The sequence below is a fragment of the Ambystoma mexicanum genome, chromosome 1q (genome assembly GCF_040938575.1).
Source record: "Ambystoma mexicanum isolate Mex_15411 chromosome 1q, UKY_AmexF1_1, whole genome shotgun sequence".
NCBI lineage: Eukaryota > Metazoa > Chordata > Amphibia > Caudata > Ambystomatidae > Ambystoma > Ambystoma mexicanum.
This window is the reverse complement of record NC_090922.1, coordinates 1,206,145,002-1,206,163,215: the sequence shown is the minus strand read 5'-3', so window position 1 is coordinate 1,206,163,215 and position 18,214 is coordinate 1,206,145,002. Positions and strand designations below refer to the sequence as shown.

Below are 18,214 nucleotides of genomic sequence, written 5' to 3'. Positions count from 1 at the left end.
ATAATATCTTAGGTCCTCGATAATCTGGTTTTCGCACTGCCCATGGTACAGAAACTGTTCTTCTTGACCTAAAAGTGAACCTCCTGCAGACAATCGAAATTGGCAGCACTGTGCCACACTCATATGCAATGGGTGGGATTAGTTGGCCACACTCATATGCAATGGGTGGAGAAATGGCCAGACTCGCTGAGCATGCTGGACACCATTGTCCAATAGTTTGTATGCATGTATCAATATATTGAAGAGCTCTCGTGAGCATTTATGCTTTTTCAAAATGGATTGGCAGGGACATGTGACACGATCAAAAAAGATCATGCTACTGGCTTTACACATCAGAGATTGGCCAATGTAATCTACATGAACACTCGTGATCAGAGAAACAGTGAGTGCTTATGTAGCCCCCAAGTACTCCCAAGTTATACATGGGGCATGTAGGCTGTTAAATCTTGGGCCTCCAGGGCTGTAATCCTGACAAGTTTTCAGGATATCCTTCATTAATATTCATGAGGAAAAATGTGCACACATTTAGATTCATTGTATGCAAATATATCTCATGAATATTAATGTGGAGTATCCTGAAAATCCAGCATGGATCCGGCCCTCGAGGCCTGGAGTTGGACAACCCTCTGCTGTGTGTGCTCACAGGCCCAGCTACTGTGTAAAGATGATACAGAACCTTTCACTTTTGGATGCATTGCTGATATTCCCCCATCCACCACTCAATCTGCAAGCTTTCCCTTATGTGTACCATACTGTGGAAAGGAATAGTAAGCCAACTGTCTGATATTTTTGGAATATTTAAGCACGTAAACAGGCTCTCCATGTAGCTAATGGGGTTGGCCCATTGCAGCGGGATTTGTGGTGTGGTACATGAATTTCTGCTTGTTATGCATACTGAGACTGTGGGATTCAGCCCGCGTTCTGAGCAACCTGATTGGTTGGGTGCTAATAAACTTAACCAATATTGCTTTCAATTTCCCTTGCATGGAATTCTTATTATTTGGATGTTATCTGTAGGCTATTGATCCTGGCCGGCTGCCAGTTGAAAGGAAGTTGAAATCCTTTGTGAGAGACCTCCTTTGGCTACACCTCTAACAGATGGAATACTTGAGACAATAAAAGACTTAATGGTGTTTCGTCACCACATATTTTGGAACAAGGTCATCAAAGGGAACTACATAAGCACTTCGGTCCAGATATTTAGCATTGTTTTGTTAGATTAAATGTTTTTGTCTACAGAAAACACCCCCTACTCAAATGCATTTGAAAATGTTCTTGATCAGTTGAACTCCATAGTTCCTTCTTCTAAACAGTCCCTTTGATTCCGTAGGCCAGAAGAAACGTGTGACCTATTCTCAAATGTGTTACTATGAGTAATGCTGAGTTACACCTGGAGAGGGCTATTCTATTCACAAATATGTGACTATGAGTAACGCCGAGTTACACCTGGAGAGGGCTGTTCTATTCACAAATAAGTTACTCTTGGTAACTGACTTACTCCTTACTTAGTAGTATTACATTAGGAGGAATTCAGAATTGTGCATATGAATTGAATAATCCTCTAATGATGTATGCCAAAGGTTAATAAAAACTATTCAAACTATCTTCTTTGGGAATCAGATCAGCCCATATACAGCATCTATTCTGGCAAGAAACTCTATTTGCACTGGGACCACAAACTATTTGAAAAGCTGTGAAAATCACGTGTTGTTGGATCTCTGATACATAATGTCATCCTCTTTGCTGATTCTGGGAGAAAACCATTCACATACTTTTTTTCTGTTCAGTGTACATTGTCATTCGAACATACATACCGGATTTCTGGCATAGTACGGAAATCTGTGTAGTCCATAGTTTATCCTTATCCCTTAGAGTGGAAAAGATGAAAGGAATACCTCAGATTACCTGGCGAATGTTTGCAGGGAAACTGGTGTTATGCAAAATTGGCACAATATGTTATTTTAAGGTAAATGGCTTTAGTATAGTGCACCTGATGGTGATGAGATGATATATTACATTCTGTTATCTTTTCATTTCAGGTGAGCAGAGTTACCAGTGACACAGGCTTTACAAATAGTTTGCATGTACAGCAAACACTGAAGGCAGACAGTATGTATGAATTTCAGGTCCGATGCAGATATGTTCCTGACCCTAGATATTGGAGTGCATGGAGCGCATCCTTTCATAGAAGGACACCCGAAGCAGGTGAGAGTGAACGTTTGAAGGTACTATTTTATCTCATATTCTCTTGCTGTTACCTTCCTTTTTAAATTGTGCCATTGTATTGATGAAGGCGTCAATGAGAGGAATATAATAGGAAATATGGACATCAATACTGCCTCATGCTCAAATGCAGGGGTCCACAGCCTCTTCTGCTGTAATGAGAACTATACCAATGAAAATGATCCCGAGCTGCTAACAAAAACATAAACACTTGCACCGATCCCTGTATTTTTGTAGAGGGATTATCAAGGAACTTTTGTTTATTATGCACTGGTACAACTACTCTTTGATATTTTGGAATATTTGATTTTGATAGGGTTAGCCTACTCTGGGTGACATTTCAAATTACCCTTTGGACAAAACCTACTTTTGGATCTTCCATCTTTTAAATGTGCCCCATCAATACTATATATTTACAAGAAAAAGTGACTTGACAAGCCGCTAAGAAGGCCGTCATTTGATTTTGTTATAACGTTTGAAGTTTATAAAAATAAATTGTTACATTTTGATTTTTTTATTATGATATAGTGTATTACAAACATTTCATAAACGTATCGCTTATCCATATTTAACAAGCCAAACCATAAAACCTAATCAACGTGATCCTCCCATTAAGAAGTCCCTTCCGTGCAATAAAAACAAAAGCCCCTCCCTCCCACCTCCACATTTTTACCACCCCTGCTCGTCCAAGATCCAAATTCAAACATCAATCAAAGAGGACCAAAAACAACCCCCAATTATTCATTCTCACTCCCCCCAACCCCGAGTTCAATTCATCTTTAAAATATCTCTCTATATGTCATGACTGCAAAAATCAATGAGTACTGCTCACCTACCAGAAACATATTCCACCATTCATGTTTAGTTAGGGAAGATAGAGCAAAGATCTTATCCCCCAAATATTTGCTTCTTATCGTCTCCATCAAAGGGCATTCAAGTACCAGGTGACTATATGATTCTATCCCTGCCTCATTCCTACAGCATCTACAATATGCTTCTGTTTGGCTAACTTGGCTTCTTATAGGAAAATGTTCTCTCGTAGGTAAGCTATTCAGTCGGAGCTTGAGACATGGGAACTTTCTTAGGTATAGCGGGAGCTGATTAATGGCACGGCTTGTATGGGCAAGATCTAAAGCTATTTTAAATCTCACTCTTATTTCCTGAGTGTCAATCTAATCCGGAAGCAGCAGTTTCTTCTTTACCCCTTCAGGATTACCTTTTAGCATGTCAGTCGAAATGGCCAGCTCCTTCAGCCACATTACACACCTGCCATGCCATCTTCCCAGGGTCCCTATTAAAGCTTTTCTGTTTCAGTATCTTGAATGGTAACAATACTTCTTCCAGTCACACTTTCAAAACAGGCTCAGGGAATATTGATTGCAGTGAATTAAGTGCCAATTCATATCTTATCAATGGGACCAGGAAGATAGATGGTAAATGCAGTACTTGCCGCCAAATGAGGTTCTCTAATATCTTCAAAATTTCCCAATCCAAGGTTAGAATATTTTCTGCTCCATATGTAAAGATGGCAACTACTTTTTGCTTGTAAAATGTTAGCAGAGGTCTCATAGTACATTTCTCAAATGTTCTATGCTAACCTGCGGCTTGGGCAGCTAAACGTTTTACTTTCAATCCTAGCATTCATATTCTCTAACACTACAATTGACCAACACTCCTAGATGTTGAAATAGGAATATGTGGTATAAAGTAGGCTTTGTCACCTGCCATTTATACCGTTTTTTTTGGCTTTCCAGAAGGTCCACCCAAAACACATCACTTTCCCACGTTTATCTTGAGAAAGTTGTCCTTCATATAAACCTCAAATTCTCCTTTGCAGACAGATAGGGGTTTAATCAAGGACAACTAAATTGTTTCCATAAATAATCCATGTGACTGATTGCTTGTGGACTTTTGGTGGAAAGACCTTTATATGTCTTTGAGTTGTCCATATCTGATGAAAATAGGTTGAACAATGTCAGAGACATATGACAGCACTGCTTTAGAATGCGGTAGGTCTTAATTCTCCTAGCGAGTACTCCTTGCTGGGAAAACTTTACCTGAATTGAGGTTGCTGAATATAAGGTGCATATTGCATCTACCAAATCCATGGGGAAATCCCAAGCTGTTAATTTCCACCATAGGCCTTCCCTGTCAATACTATCAAAAGCTTGTTTTAGGTCAATAAAAGACACATAAAGTTTTGTCTTGGTTTCCATAGCCATGATTTTAAATAAATTGAGCAAGAACATGACCCGTTCCTACCCCACGGACAAAACAAGTCTGTCTGGGGTCTAACCTGTTGCTCTTGGTTGACCCAGATATAAGATGCCCCAACAGAATAGATGCAATAACTTTGCACATGTTATCTATTAGCACAATTGGCTGATTATTGCAAGGGTCCTTTCTGTCCCCCTTTTTAAAAAATCTGAATTATTGATGCTCTTTTCCAAAAAGCTGGGACCGCCTTTATCTGCAATATGCCCTTGAAAGCGTGCCCATTCTTCTGGATTTGCTTTTAATATATCATTAGATATCCCATCCAGCCCTTTTGCTCTTGACATATTAAGCCTTTTAATTTTCTCCAGTACCTCCTCTTGGTTAAAAGCTATTGCCCAATCCTTAGCAGAATCATACGCAACTTCCATCTGTCTAGATCCTTCTTCGGCAAACAAAGCAGTGAACCATGCACTCTCCGACACTGATGAGGTTAGTAAAGCTGTCTGGAGTAACTGATTGTTCAGCAACGCCCATAAGCTACCTGTGTTCTGCTGATTGACTACTCCCAACATAATCTCTGCATCAGCCTGATAGCGTTGCGCTCTACAAGCCCCAGCCCATTTTTATACCTTTGCTTCCTATTTTTCCTTAACCTCATCTGCTGCTCTATTGGCAGCCTATCTAATTTCCTCAGATCTGTGCTATATATTTTTTCATAGTAACCACTGCCTGATTATAAGAGTGTCTCGGCTTCATGTTATTTTTCAGTCTACCATGCTTTGTCTCCTGAAAATCTACTAATGCCCAAGTGTAATCAAGGGACAACGGTAAGGACTAAACCCAACCATTCAACCTTTTTGTTAGCCCCAAAACCTTCTTTGGAGCTATTTTCAGCCTATTCCTCCCTTGAGATATATATATATATATATATATACATATATATATATATATATATATATATATATATACTTTCTCATCTGAGATCACAATGGGCGTCAATAGATTACTCTTATGAGTGATGGAAACCAATTGATTGATAACTTTTTCCACTCTGCTTTACTGACAAACCTACCACTTCTGGTATCATGTTTGCCAATACAAATATATAATATATAATCTAGGGCATGCTTTCTGTTGCCCTCGAGTCCATGCCATGTCAGGTTTGCCGGGATATCAACTTTTCTTTTCCCATTAAGCACAAATATACCCTTATCAGTCAATTCCCTCTGCCATAACGACACTTATTTAGATATACAATGGTAAACCAGGAATTTCCCTGTAGCATTGAAGAAGGTGATGATGAGGTCACCACATGTTATTATCTGTGGTGATGGACTTTGTTGTTATGTATCATCTATCAGAAATGGAACCTGATCAATAAAGTCCTCATGTCTTATTCGTGCTGGATTCCAATATAGATTCATATTTTTAATATATTCACTTTTCCTTCTTTTAAATCCTTCCCTTCGAATGTTAGCACTTGGATGTAGAGTTTACGATGTTCCACTCTCACTACTGTTAGACCCCAACCATTCTTGACCAGTGTCAACAGGCCCGAATAGGAAAGCCCACTCGTGCCTCCTGCCACTGGATTCAAGTATACATTATAACCATTGCACATAGAATTCAGCTGGACGCTTCTGCACAGGCTCCTCTACGTCTGAATTCTCCATGCCACTGCCATCCCTATAAGGGGGTGTGCTCCTCCTCTCATGCCTCTTCATGAGGGGGTGCTCCTCCCCCTCATGTGTCAGGGATGCTTCTAATAATTGAATCGTATGAAATTTGTTGTTTATGGAGCTGGGAAGTTCAGAGGGGCTGCGTTAAGCTTTCTATGTTGTCCTGCACCCTGCTTTTAGCCTAGCCTTTCTCCTGCCCGGGGGATTTATTTCCATCACTCGCTGCACATTTTACAGTGATTGCATATGTACTCGTTGTTGGATTTAAAGGCAACAGTGTTTTTACGCTAGTCTTTTGCACCTCTGTCACCTCCCACCTTGTAATCAATTAATTCAATTGGGCAAAGGGATTAATGTTAGAGCTTTCACTCACCTCTGAGTTATTTATAGGCAAAGGACCGTTTGGCATCTGTTCCTCAGATCATTTTGTCTGACGTCTCGTCCTTGGGCCTTTAACTTCCATTGGTGTTGATATTCTCCCTCGCCGGGTGCACTCACCCCAGTCTAACTCTGGTACAACTCCACCCAACTCACACGCCGGTACTATGCGCCCGGCAGCTGTTTTATGATGCAGGCGGTCTGAATAATTAAAGGCACAGGATACCACAGCTCTGCAAGCCTTTCTCCTCCGTAACTCTGGTAGAACTCTGCCCAATAAATAACAAAAAAGTAGATTTTAGCTCTGTAAATTAAAGAAATATATGAATTGAAATTGAAGTGATTCCATAATTGATATTAATTAAGCTGCTTCTTGAGTTTCAAAATATTCTTTGACCACAGGCAGACTTTCAGATATCTGAAACCTTTAAAAAATGTACGTTCAAACAATACATTTATTTAATGTAAAAGTTGTTTTCTTAGCTGGCCTTGTACTTTCAAAATGCTGTGAGTCACAGCTTTTTTGACCTTTCTCGATATGAGTCCTTTTTTCAATCTCAAGAGCATGCGTGCCTCGACTGTGGGAAGATGGCAGATTGCAGTCACATCACGGCTGCTTGTGTGTTTCTGCTTTGCCATTTAAAAAGGTTCTCACCTTCACCCCTGCCCCCGTCCCATTTTTCTCTTCTTCAAAATTGAGATTTTTCTTACCGGCATGTGATCCCTGCACTGCCTTAGCACTCCTTTTCCTCCACGAGCAGAGACTGCCCATTGTGAACACAGAGAGAGGACTCTTGAGCTATTGAGTATGCCATGTATTTCATTATGGATAGCATAAAAAGAAAAAGGAGCACGTGTGCCAGTGCCTAAATCTTGTTATCTTTTTGTTTTTTGGAAATGCTAAGCTTTTAGTTTGCTCTGGCACTTTGGGGAGGATGGAACTGCTTAAGGCAGCTGGTGAGCTACTCACTGACAGTGTGCAAGTTACCGACACCTACCAGGCTACCTGTTTGAGAACACTCCTCTGTTGGGGGATGGTCCTAAACCCCCTTGTGATGGCCGTGAGCCCCCGGCGAGAACAGACTCACACCAAACACGTCTGGACTGCTCGGGCTTCCCGGTCGCACTGACGCGGCCGGGAACACCCCGTTTATTTATACTGCACGCAGCGGCGTGCGACATCACGCCGCCGCCTGCGCGTCCCTTCACGGTGCAGCGCCACACTCCTCCTTTTTCGGGAGGACAACAACAAATACTTTAATGATACACACTGCAAACCAAATAACACTACTGATGCAAACACTTAATAACAGCTTCCCCACATGCCCCTTTATTCGCATCCACCCGGGTCCCCTTACTTAACAGTCCACGGCCTCAGATAAGTGTCCCAGCACGTAATCGCTGAGGTGGGCGGGTTTCCCTCGCCCAGCCCTCTGGGGGTACCTCCTGCTCACCTCCGGCACAGGTAGTCTGTCCACAGGCATTCCCCGGGCAGGGGACTCAGGTGGGCGCGGGGTCTCTCCTCTGTCCTCAGGGGTCTCCATCAGGTCCGGATCAAGGGGAGGGTCAGTTCTTGGATCTCCTAGCTTCTTAAAGAAGCTCACGTTACGGGTGACAGCTGATCTTCCATCCGAGGCAGTCACCATGGACCCCTTGACTGCCACGACATCCAATGGCTCCGGCTCGTAAGGAAGGGAGAGCTTTCCATGGGGGGGTCTGTTTCGGATGAGGACTTCATCACCTGGCTCTAGCCCCCGCCGTATATTTTCCTGCTCAATCCTCAATCGCCTGTCCACCTCTACCTGTTGGTCATCGATCACCCCCGGCTCCTTCTCCCCCACCTCAGGCAGCAAACCCCGAGGGCACCGCTTGAAGAGAGCCTCCGCCGGAGCCACTCCTGTAGAGGCATGCGGGGTGGTGCGGTACACCCGCAGGAACTGATATAGGGCTCTCTGGAGGGACTGACCCTGGCCTTGGGCAATCCTGAAGGTCTTGTTCAGTGTCCTCATCAGCCGTTCGGCTTTGCCATTTGCCCTTGGCCATAGGGGGTGATCTTCCTATGCTGTACCCCGCAGCTCTGCATCAGTTCCGAGAACCGCTCGCTCTGGAACGGCGCCCCGCTGTAAGAGCACAAGGTGTGGGGGAAACCATGGGCCACAAACACCTTCTCCACGGCCACCACCACATGCTCGACTCCACATATTCCATTTCCGGGTACCTGGAGTATTCGTCGATGATCACCAAGAAGTGGGTGCCCATCGTTGTAGACCCGAAGTCCGCATGGACCACCTCCCAGGGTTGCGTCCCTCGAGACATCGCCTCTATGACAGGCTCTCACTGCAGAGGAGACGCCACCTGACAAAAGACACAGGCCGCCACAAAGTCATCCACCTTCCGCTCAAGTTCCGGGAACCATACTTTTAGTCGTAGCCTGGCCTTGGTCTTTGCGGCACCCTGGGGTCCATGGTGAGCAAGAGTGATCACGTCCTTCACCTTGGACTGAGGTGCGACAATGCGATCACCTCTGAGCAGCAGGCCGGACGCTGTGAATGATAGTTCCTCCCTGACCTTCCACAGCTGCTCTAGTCCCATCTTGGCCTCCTGAGTGCACCCCGCCAGGCACTCCAGCACCGACTTCCAGGAGCCCCGCTGCATAGACTGTCTCAGGATTCGGAAGCACTCATCTCCCGCTGCTGCTGCCTCGAGCTCCCCCAGGGGCATCACATTCGACGAGGCCGCCTCCACTACCATGCGGACATGGTCATCAGCCTCTTCAGCACATGTGTCCTGCTCTTCTCCCCCATGTGCACCCGGGTGTGGAGATAGATAGTTGGCCGCGTTGTTTGCCCCTGGCCGATACACCAAGGTGACCCCGTACTTCAGAGGAGCGAGCAACCACCGCTCGATCCTTGCCGGCAGCTTGGACGACGACCCAGCTAGGATGGGAAGCAGAGGCTTGTGGTCCGTCACAACCGTCACCGGGCACCCCAGGACATATAACCTGAAATGTCTACAGCCCCAGAGCACTGCCAGCGCCTCACGCTCAATTTGCGAATACCTCTGCTCCGTCTCCGACAGTGCCTTGCTGGCGTAGGCCACTGGGCAGACACCCCATTCACGACCAATCTGAGGTAGCACGGCGCCCAGGCCAAACGGGCTGGTGTCCACAATGACTTCCGACTGTAAGGCAAGGTCAAAGAACGCCATTGTGTCTTCAGCCGCCAGTGCACCCTTGATGTCCTCAAACGCTGCTTGTTCAAGTGGGCCCCAGTGCCAGGTAGAGTCTTTCTTCGTCAGGGCCCTGAGGGGTTCCGATCTTGAGGCAAGATTTTGAATAAACCGTCCACAGTACGTGACCATGCCGAGGAAACTCCTCACATCAGACACCGACTCAGGTGGCTGCGCCTTTTTAATGTCCTGGACCTTCTTGGGGTCTGGTGACACCCGTCCCTCTTTAAACACAAAGCCGAAGAACCCGATGAACGGGCACAGGAACTCACATTTTTCCTTGTGAACGGTGAGGCCCAACGACTGCAGCCTCTCAAAAGTCTTCGCCAGCCTCCGCAGATGGTCCACCTCCATCCTGGTAAACACCAGGATATCATCACTGATGTTCAAGACGCCCTCCAGGTCTGCGAGGGCGTCCCGGATGATATTCTGAAAGAGCTCAGCTGCTGAGGACATGTCAAAGCTCAGTCTTTTATAGCGGTACAGTCCCCGGTGTGTTGTAAACATGGTGATGTACCTTGATTCAGGGTTTAGGACCACCTGATGGTAGCCCGCTCGGAGATCCAGCTTGGAGAAGAAAGGAACACCCTGTACTTCGGCAATAATGTCATCAATTGTTGGAGTGAGGTGCCTCTCCCTCTTGATCGCTTTGTTCGGCAGCCTCATATCGACACAGATTCGGACGGCATCTGGTTGTTTGGGTTTCCTTGCCACGACAATCGGGGACACCCAGGGAGTCGGACCCTCCACCTTCTCAATTATGTCGAGGTTCACAAGATTGTCCAGCTCTTTGTCCACATGTTCACGAAGGTGAAAGGGTACCCTGCAATGTTTTAGGGTGATGGGCTGCACTAAGTCATCTATATGCAACCTCACCGGGTCCCCGGCCATCCGTCCAATCCCATTAAATAGATTGGCATACTTATCAAGCAGGTCGTTAATGTCCTCCAGATACACAGAGTACGCAAAACTGACGATGCCAAGGGCCTCAGCCACCGCACAGCTCAGCAAGGTGTTTGTGCTTACCGGCATTACATAGAATCGTGCGATGATCTGTGAGCCGTCGTGCTCCACCTTCGCCACGAAGCCACCGTCCAGTGGGATGGGTTCCAGACCCCTGAAAGCAAAGATACGAGCCTTCGGTGTGACCAGTTTGGGAGGCATGTCCATGGCGTCGTAGTGCCCACGGGCCATCACATTGACTGACGCTCCCGTGTCAACCAGGACCGGGACTGGCGACTTGTTGACCTCCACCACACACCTTCGCTGCATTCTGTTCTTCCCTTTCAAGGCTCCCACACTGGAGACAAAGAAGATGTTCTCTTCTTCCTCCTTCGTCTACCTCCTCCACCTGGGCATCCTCTTCACTCTGGTCCACCTGGGCAACTTTCGGCGGGTCACTCTGGCAAAATCCAGACCGGGCCGGGCCTCTAGGCACCATCACAGGCAGGGCTGCTTTGCACACCCGGGAGAAATTATCAGGCAGCCCACACCTTCCACATGTCTTTCCAGCCGCTGGGCATTCTGTTGGGTGGGGAAGGTCGTACCCGCACTTTTGGCAGGACTCACCCGCTCTTCCAGCTCTGTCGCGGGGTCCCACACCAGGTCTTCGGATGCCTCTGCCACCTCGCCACATGGTACACACCTCCTCTGTCTTGATGGAGCGCGATCCGGCCTCCATCCTAGCTGCCCGAGCCTCAGACACCTCATGGCACCGCCCCAGCTCCAGGATGCGTGACAACGTGGTGCCGGGTTCTCTTAGGACCTGTCTTCTGAGCTTGCCCAAGGAGCATGCCTGGATGAGCATTGTTCTTATCATATCGTCTGCATCACCCCATGCACAGGCCAGCGACAGGCGCTTTAGGTGTCCATAGAAGGTGTCAAAAGCCTCATCTTCCTTTTGTTTTGCGGACAGCATCACAAATCGTTCGTAGTCCAAGTTGGCAAGGGGCAGAAAATGGGCCTGGAGTGCTGCCTTTGCCGCCGCATAGGATCCATCCCCTGGTGGAAGTGACTCAAATGTTTCCTGGACCGAAGGTCCCGCCCAGTAGAACATGGTTGCTAGCATGCTGTCATCATCCGTCATCTGTGCGGCCCTAAAGTACATGTCAAGGCGGTCAACCCACCTCCTCCACCTGGGCCCCAAGCTGGATGGCGGGCCCGAGAAGTCAAATTCGGGGATGGGCTGCAGGGCCGCATGGGCTCGTGCCTGGGCCATGATAGGATGTCCTGGCTGAGCAATGGGTTGCACCACTGGTGGCGCCTGAGGTACTGGAGCCTGACCACCTGCTTGAACCTGAGGAGGCTGTTGTAGAGCTGCTGGTTGTCCGCTGTCCTGAGGTGGCTGCTGCAGAGCTGCCGGTTGTCCGCCGTCCTGGGGAGGCTGCTGTTGGGCAGCTGCTAGCCCACCATCCTGAGGAGGCTGCTGGTGCACTGATGGCAATTCACCTTCCTCATCACTAGTCCCACTCATGGGCGTGAGCGCACAGGCACCCCCAGCGTAAAGTTTGGGTGCCGCAACTCAGCTCCACCACCACAGCACAGTCTAGACACACACACCCAGGCAAATGAAATGTAGGGAGACGGTAGCAGAGTGTCCCCCTACACAAACAGCTTCATGCACAGCCACAGCAGCTGGATGTGATGATGAACAGAATGAAGAAAATGGAAGATCCACAGCTGCAGCGGTCCTTGCTGATGATGAAGAGGATGAAGAAGAATAAAATCCCAACCTGATGATGAAGAGGATGATGAAGAGTTTACTCCTCAGCTGCTGCAGCACCTTGTAGGCACAGGAGTTCCGAAAATTGAGTCAAAGACAATTAGGGCTATGCAGGCCCAGCCAGTATACCCCTTCTCCTCACTTGCACTCGACGTAGGAGGCCCAAAATTCAAGAAAAGTCATAAAATTGGGCATGGGCATGCAGGTGTAACTGCCTGCAATCAGTGTGTCTAAGAATTAGGCCTGGATGCCACTCACCGCTCAAACCAGAGCTCGGTTAAGTTCCACGGCCGAAATTCAAAATGGCCACCAGCCGCGTGGTCGATGCACGGCCTATGGCATGAAGCGAAACGTGATCACAATTCCGCTTCAGGAAAAAAATTGATCGGTCTATAACCGCCGGGCCCAGGCATCATCCCCACTTCGTCGCCACGGTTGGGGGTTGGTCCTAAACCCCCTTGCGATGCCCGTAAGCCCCCGGCGAGCACAGACTCACACCACACACGTCTGCACTGCTCAGGCTTCCCGGTCGCACTGACGTGGCCGGGAATGCCACTTTTATTTATACTGCACGCGGCGGCGTGCAACGTCAAGCCACCACGTGCGCGTCCCTTCACCTGGCAGCGCCACATCCTCCAATAAATCTTTTGATAACGATAACATCATAGCTTCTTTAGCGGTCAGAGGCCTTTAGCCGGTAGTGAAATTCTTTGCTAAATAGCAGGAGTGTCGTGGCTGGCATGAAGCATGGAGGCTTCATTAGAAAAAGTATGTTTTCTTCTACAGTGAATGTTGTTTCTTAATGGTTGTATGTTTGCTACATCATTGTGGACGTTTGGAAAAAAATTCATTGTAGGGTATTGTACAAGCTGTCCGCAGGCGATGACAATGAGGCTTCCTTGATTTCTGCAAGACATTGAAGAGAATCTGACCAACACACAGTGCATCCATATGGCGGTCTGTGGGTTTAGGAGAGAGTCGGCACACACTGGAGGAATATTCAATGAACACATGTAATGTGGTGAAGGGGAAATAAAACCAAATTAAAGAAGGGTTTTGTGAAAATAATGTACTGAGTCGCGATTTTAACTATAAGATAAAATGGCTGGAACCTACTGAATGAATGATGTTCATCCATTATACAGTTTGTTAAGAGACATTTCAAAGTAAATGCAAGTGCACTGATTTACATTGTCAAAAGCTCATTTCTCTAAGAAAGGGTTTTAAGATGCTAGTTCTGATTTTTATAGCAGGCAAAAAAAATTATGTCTGTTTTTTCAGTGGTTGGACAACACATACACATCCTCTCACTCACTATCACTGCCAGCTTTCCATCTTGCTGTCACAGATTGCTGGGGTGGACGGGCCAGATGTAAACAAGTTACATGGGAGCATCTCTTATGATGGTTTATTATTCTGAGCTTTGAGATATTTGCGCATATCCCTGGATGGTGTTAGGGGTATACATGCTTTTAACATACAACAATAGTCTTCTTTCTCTTCCCTTTCAAGTTGTAATAATGTAAACAATATATGCCTAATATGGATTGTTCCGCCAATCTACAACTTTCTGGGGTCACCAACTATGGGATGCAACTTACTGTATCCCTGGAAATTAGACTCCTATGTGTAGTATGTGTTAACGTATTCATGTCTATTTGCTATATTTTACATTATAAATCCAATGGATTTGCATAATCCGATCTATTACATTCATCATTTTTAAATCTAAGTAGACAATACAGATTGAGATTGATGGGGGGACCCCCAAGAGTAGGCTTAGAAAATCATTCTCAATCCATTGTATTGTGTCAGTTTAGGACCGCCCAGAGGGCTGCACTATATAATGGCATGGACAAGACCGTCATACAGTATATTTCTAAGTTCGGTCAAATATGCAAACCAGGAGTGAACGTAGGGACATTTGAGGTGGACTGTGTTCTCCTTACTATTTGGCTCTCAATGTGGGCAACCCAGCAAACATTATCCATAAACCTCGAATCTAAATAGTCATAGTACTTGCAACGTGAACATTGGTAGCCCACTTGTTGTTCTAATGGATTTATGTCTGGTGCTAAAGTGCGTAATCCCTGATTTGGCAGTGTTTCCCATAACCCCCCTTTCAGTTAAAACAACATTGATCACCTTCTATAGGGCAGGTTGTGTCTTTGGCAGGAGTACAGTGTCGCCTGCATAAGTTCTGAATTGGCAGAATTGGTAGCAAATGCTTACTATGTTAAGGACCCCTATGCTCAAATTTTCCAAGCCCTTGGTTGTATTTCCATTACAAGCACAATGGTAACTTTCTCGTAGGAACCAGGAGGCTGGCAGAAGGGGATGCAACTGCCAGGCCGAGAAATACTTGCATGTTATGGGCATTGATATAGTGTGGACCTCGTCACATCAGCAGCTGTGCTCTTCACAAACATGTTAGTAGGATTTGAAAACAATTAGCATGAAAACTGAATAGATACTGCAGTAATTAGAAGTTTACTTAGTTTACTTGTTTACTTAGTTTACTTGAATCTGAAACGCCACTGGTTACCTGGCTACCCCCTGAAACCTGGAACTGCACTGGTTACCTGGCTACCCTCTGATCTCGGGCCCAGGTCCCCTCCCCACCAGTTGCATACCTGCACTGCCCCCCTGGCAACCATTGCACTCGGGGGCTGTTTATGTATTCCTACAGCCCCTACTAGCACTTGACCCCTGATCTCTGCACTTACCCTTGCACTTGCCACTAGCTGGCCGCACTTTAATTTATTGTCTTTATTTATTTCACTGTTATCCTATGTACTGCACTGCCCCTCCCCTTTCCACTCGCACTTTTCCCCTTCCCCCCTCCGCTGCATTTACGCGATTTCAATGTCACTGGGCCTAGTAGAATCGTTGTCTGTCCTCCCTCTGGTTCCCCTCCCTTGCCTTGTCGCACCTTGAAACACTTCTGTATAGGTGCGTTATAAATGCCATATATCATATCATATCATACATAAAAGACCTAATGGAATCTAGCTGTCCATAAAAAGGATTTGGATTGTGTGTGTCTCTTGAGCATTGTGAAAGGAAAGCAGTTTTGGGGCTAGATTGATCTCTTCTGGTAGTATGGAGCAGATGTAGAAACAGAACCTAATGACACTTCAGTAAATGAGAAGGTTTTGAGGGCTCCTCTTAAGGCTAGCAGGGAAAATAATTATCTGTTTTCCATGCTTGGTGCCCCCACAGAAAGTGTACAAAGTCCTTTTACCACACAGGTCGATGGGCATAGAGCTAGGATTTAGAAGCAGGCAGATCCCAAGTTTGTGAGTTGCACACAAGGAGCCCTGGTGGCCAGTAAGTAGCATGCGAGCATTACTTGACAGGCATTTGAAGGAAAGAAGACGAAGTGTGTGCTTCATTCTGGAATTCATCAGGATCCACACAGGGCTTCTTAGAAAGAAGGAAAAGGAACCGATAATCTATATCTTCAAAATGATTTGCCAGACCACAATTGAAATCTTCTGGAATAATCCATGTTGGAATTTATGCAGTCCAGATCATGCACTAGATGGCAAGTGCAGTGACCTAACCAGAGATTCGACCTGCACACAATGGCCCTTATTCCAAGGTTGGTGGTAGTCATGGCGCTATTAGCGCCATGACTACCACCAATAATGGGACCGTGTCCGACTCGTTCAATGGGGACTTACCGGCCCAGTCCAACCTTGGCGGGACCGGTAAATCCCCATTGAAAAAGCCATTCCCCATTCCCATTTCAGGGCTCAATGGGAAGACGCTAATAACGGTACCGCAAACTGCGGTACCGTTATTAGCTCTGAAGTCCCTTCACGGGCCTTGTCCATAACGCCTGGCAAAACCAAGCGTTAAGGACGGGTCCGCTAAGGGACCTCGGAATAGGGCGCAAAGGGATTACCGGCACCGGTGTCCTTACCGGTGCCCGTACCCCCTTTGCGCCAGCCTCGGAATGAGGCCCAATGACTATTAGAGGTGATGAATGGGAGACTGTGTTTGAAAAGGGAAAGAACACCATTTGAGAATGTTAAGCCTAGAAGTCAGTCTACGAACTCAGTTAAGAGGAACTCATAGATTTGAATAGACAATGTGAACTTGGGTGCCCAAAGAGATTGGTATATGAGGGTGGTGTGCAACCAGATTTAAGCAAATGTTCGGGGCAAACATCATGACTTTTGTTTTGTCACCATTGCGAATTTTACCACTGCTTCTCTTCCAATCGGCCTTTGCACACTTAAAAAAAGGTATATGAACCATGTGTGGGTATATTATGGTCATACTGCGAAAGTGGTTGCTATGGTGTTTCTGGAATGTGACAGTCACATTTACCCTTCACAATGACTGTTCATCCGGATATGTGAACCTGAAGTTGGCGAGCTATTCATATATGTTTAATTTGTTCTTTGTGAAACACGTAATTGACTGGTTACTGTGGCTGAGGTGTATCGCCCAGTGTCCAAACCATCTAATATTTTCATTACAATACACACATTCTTCTATATAGCTATATATCGTTATGGAGGAACATTTCCTCTGTAAGTGAAACACAACCTGTAAAAGGGAGATACCTGCTGCAAACTTGACAAATCATCTGTGTGATAAATATGACGTTTATGGAAGGGCCAAACACTCTAGAATTGTTTGAGCAGAGGGAATGACTTGCCATTTTGTACAAGGAACTTACCCCTTGATAGAGTAACAGGCTTCCAGCAGAAGGGACAGTCCTCAATATAAGCATGACAGAACAGCTAAGATAGTGAGGAGAGGAAGGATCAATGTGCTCCAGCAGTCACCCTCCACTGACAGCAGGACCAGGAGGGGTGACTGGGTTGTGGGAGGGCAGGGGTTCTGGAGTGTAGTGACCCTCTGCTCTCTTAACACCTCCTGCATCCCCTGGCATGTTGTCATTGACATCGGGATTGAGGAAGTGAGTGAGTTACATGAGTCCTACAGAGGTTGTGGGGAATGATTGGCGAAAGCAGAGAAGTCTAGACCAGATGCTTTCCGTGTGAGACAACCATGGTGCCACTGCTTGTCCTTGTCATGACATCCAGATGTTCTCAGACAGGCAGTACAAACAGGATTTTGCAAGGGCACCCCAAAGACAAGAGATTGAGAAAAGGGATGTGGTGCCCCAACACTACTTTGAACAGGAAAGGGACTTTGTGTTCCTGCTCTCCCTCTGCCATTTGGTGTATTGGACACACAGGTATCTGCATGATCTGGAGGTTTGCCCAGAATAATGCCAGAGGTTAATATTACTTCTAAACCTCCCAGCCATCACCTCTTTTGTTTTGCTGTAGTCACCAAAAAAATGAATGGTATATATGTTCGGATTTAGGGTGTAAATTGTAATACAGTCGGAATGTTTGAACAAATATACCATTCAGTGCCATTATAGTGAACAAGGGGAGCAGAGGTTGCAAGGCTGTACCCCACACCCGTGTTCACTATAATGGCATTGGGGGTTGCAGGAGTGTCCCCCGCTGCCTATTCAATAGAGTTAACCTAAACAAAAAAGAGACCCTGCAGCGCTGGTTCCCATCCACTTAAGTGAAGGGGACTAGTGTTTCAGAAGGATGGGAGAGTCAGCGACACACTACGATGTGTGCCGTAACAGGTAAGTAAGGGGGCGAGTGGGGGATCATGATTTCACTGCTGCGTTCAGTTCAAATTCGGCATTTCCAAATTTGGCTATGTCGAATTTGAGATTTCGCGCCTCGTTGAAATCGTGGATAGCCAAGCTGCAACTCATTGA

The 18,214-nt window shown here is 46.3% G+C and overlaps 1 protein-coding gene across 1 annotated transcript in view; it reads left to right on the top strand.

Annotated features, from left to right (window-relative positions):
• IL23R (interleukin 23 receptor) overlaps positions 1-18,214 on the top strand; it is a 777,663-nt gene that overhangs the window by 221,912 nt on the left and 537,537 nt on the right. The window contains exon 7 of the mRNA XM_069641944.1: positions 2,040-2,205. Coding sequence (XP_069498045.1) covers positions 2,040-2,205 — 166 coding nt within the window. The remainder of the gene's footprint in view (positions 1-2,039; positions 2,206-18,214) is intronic.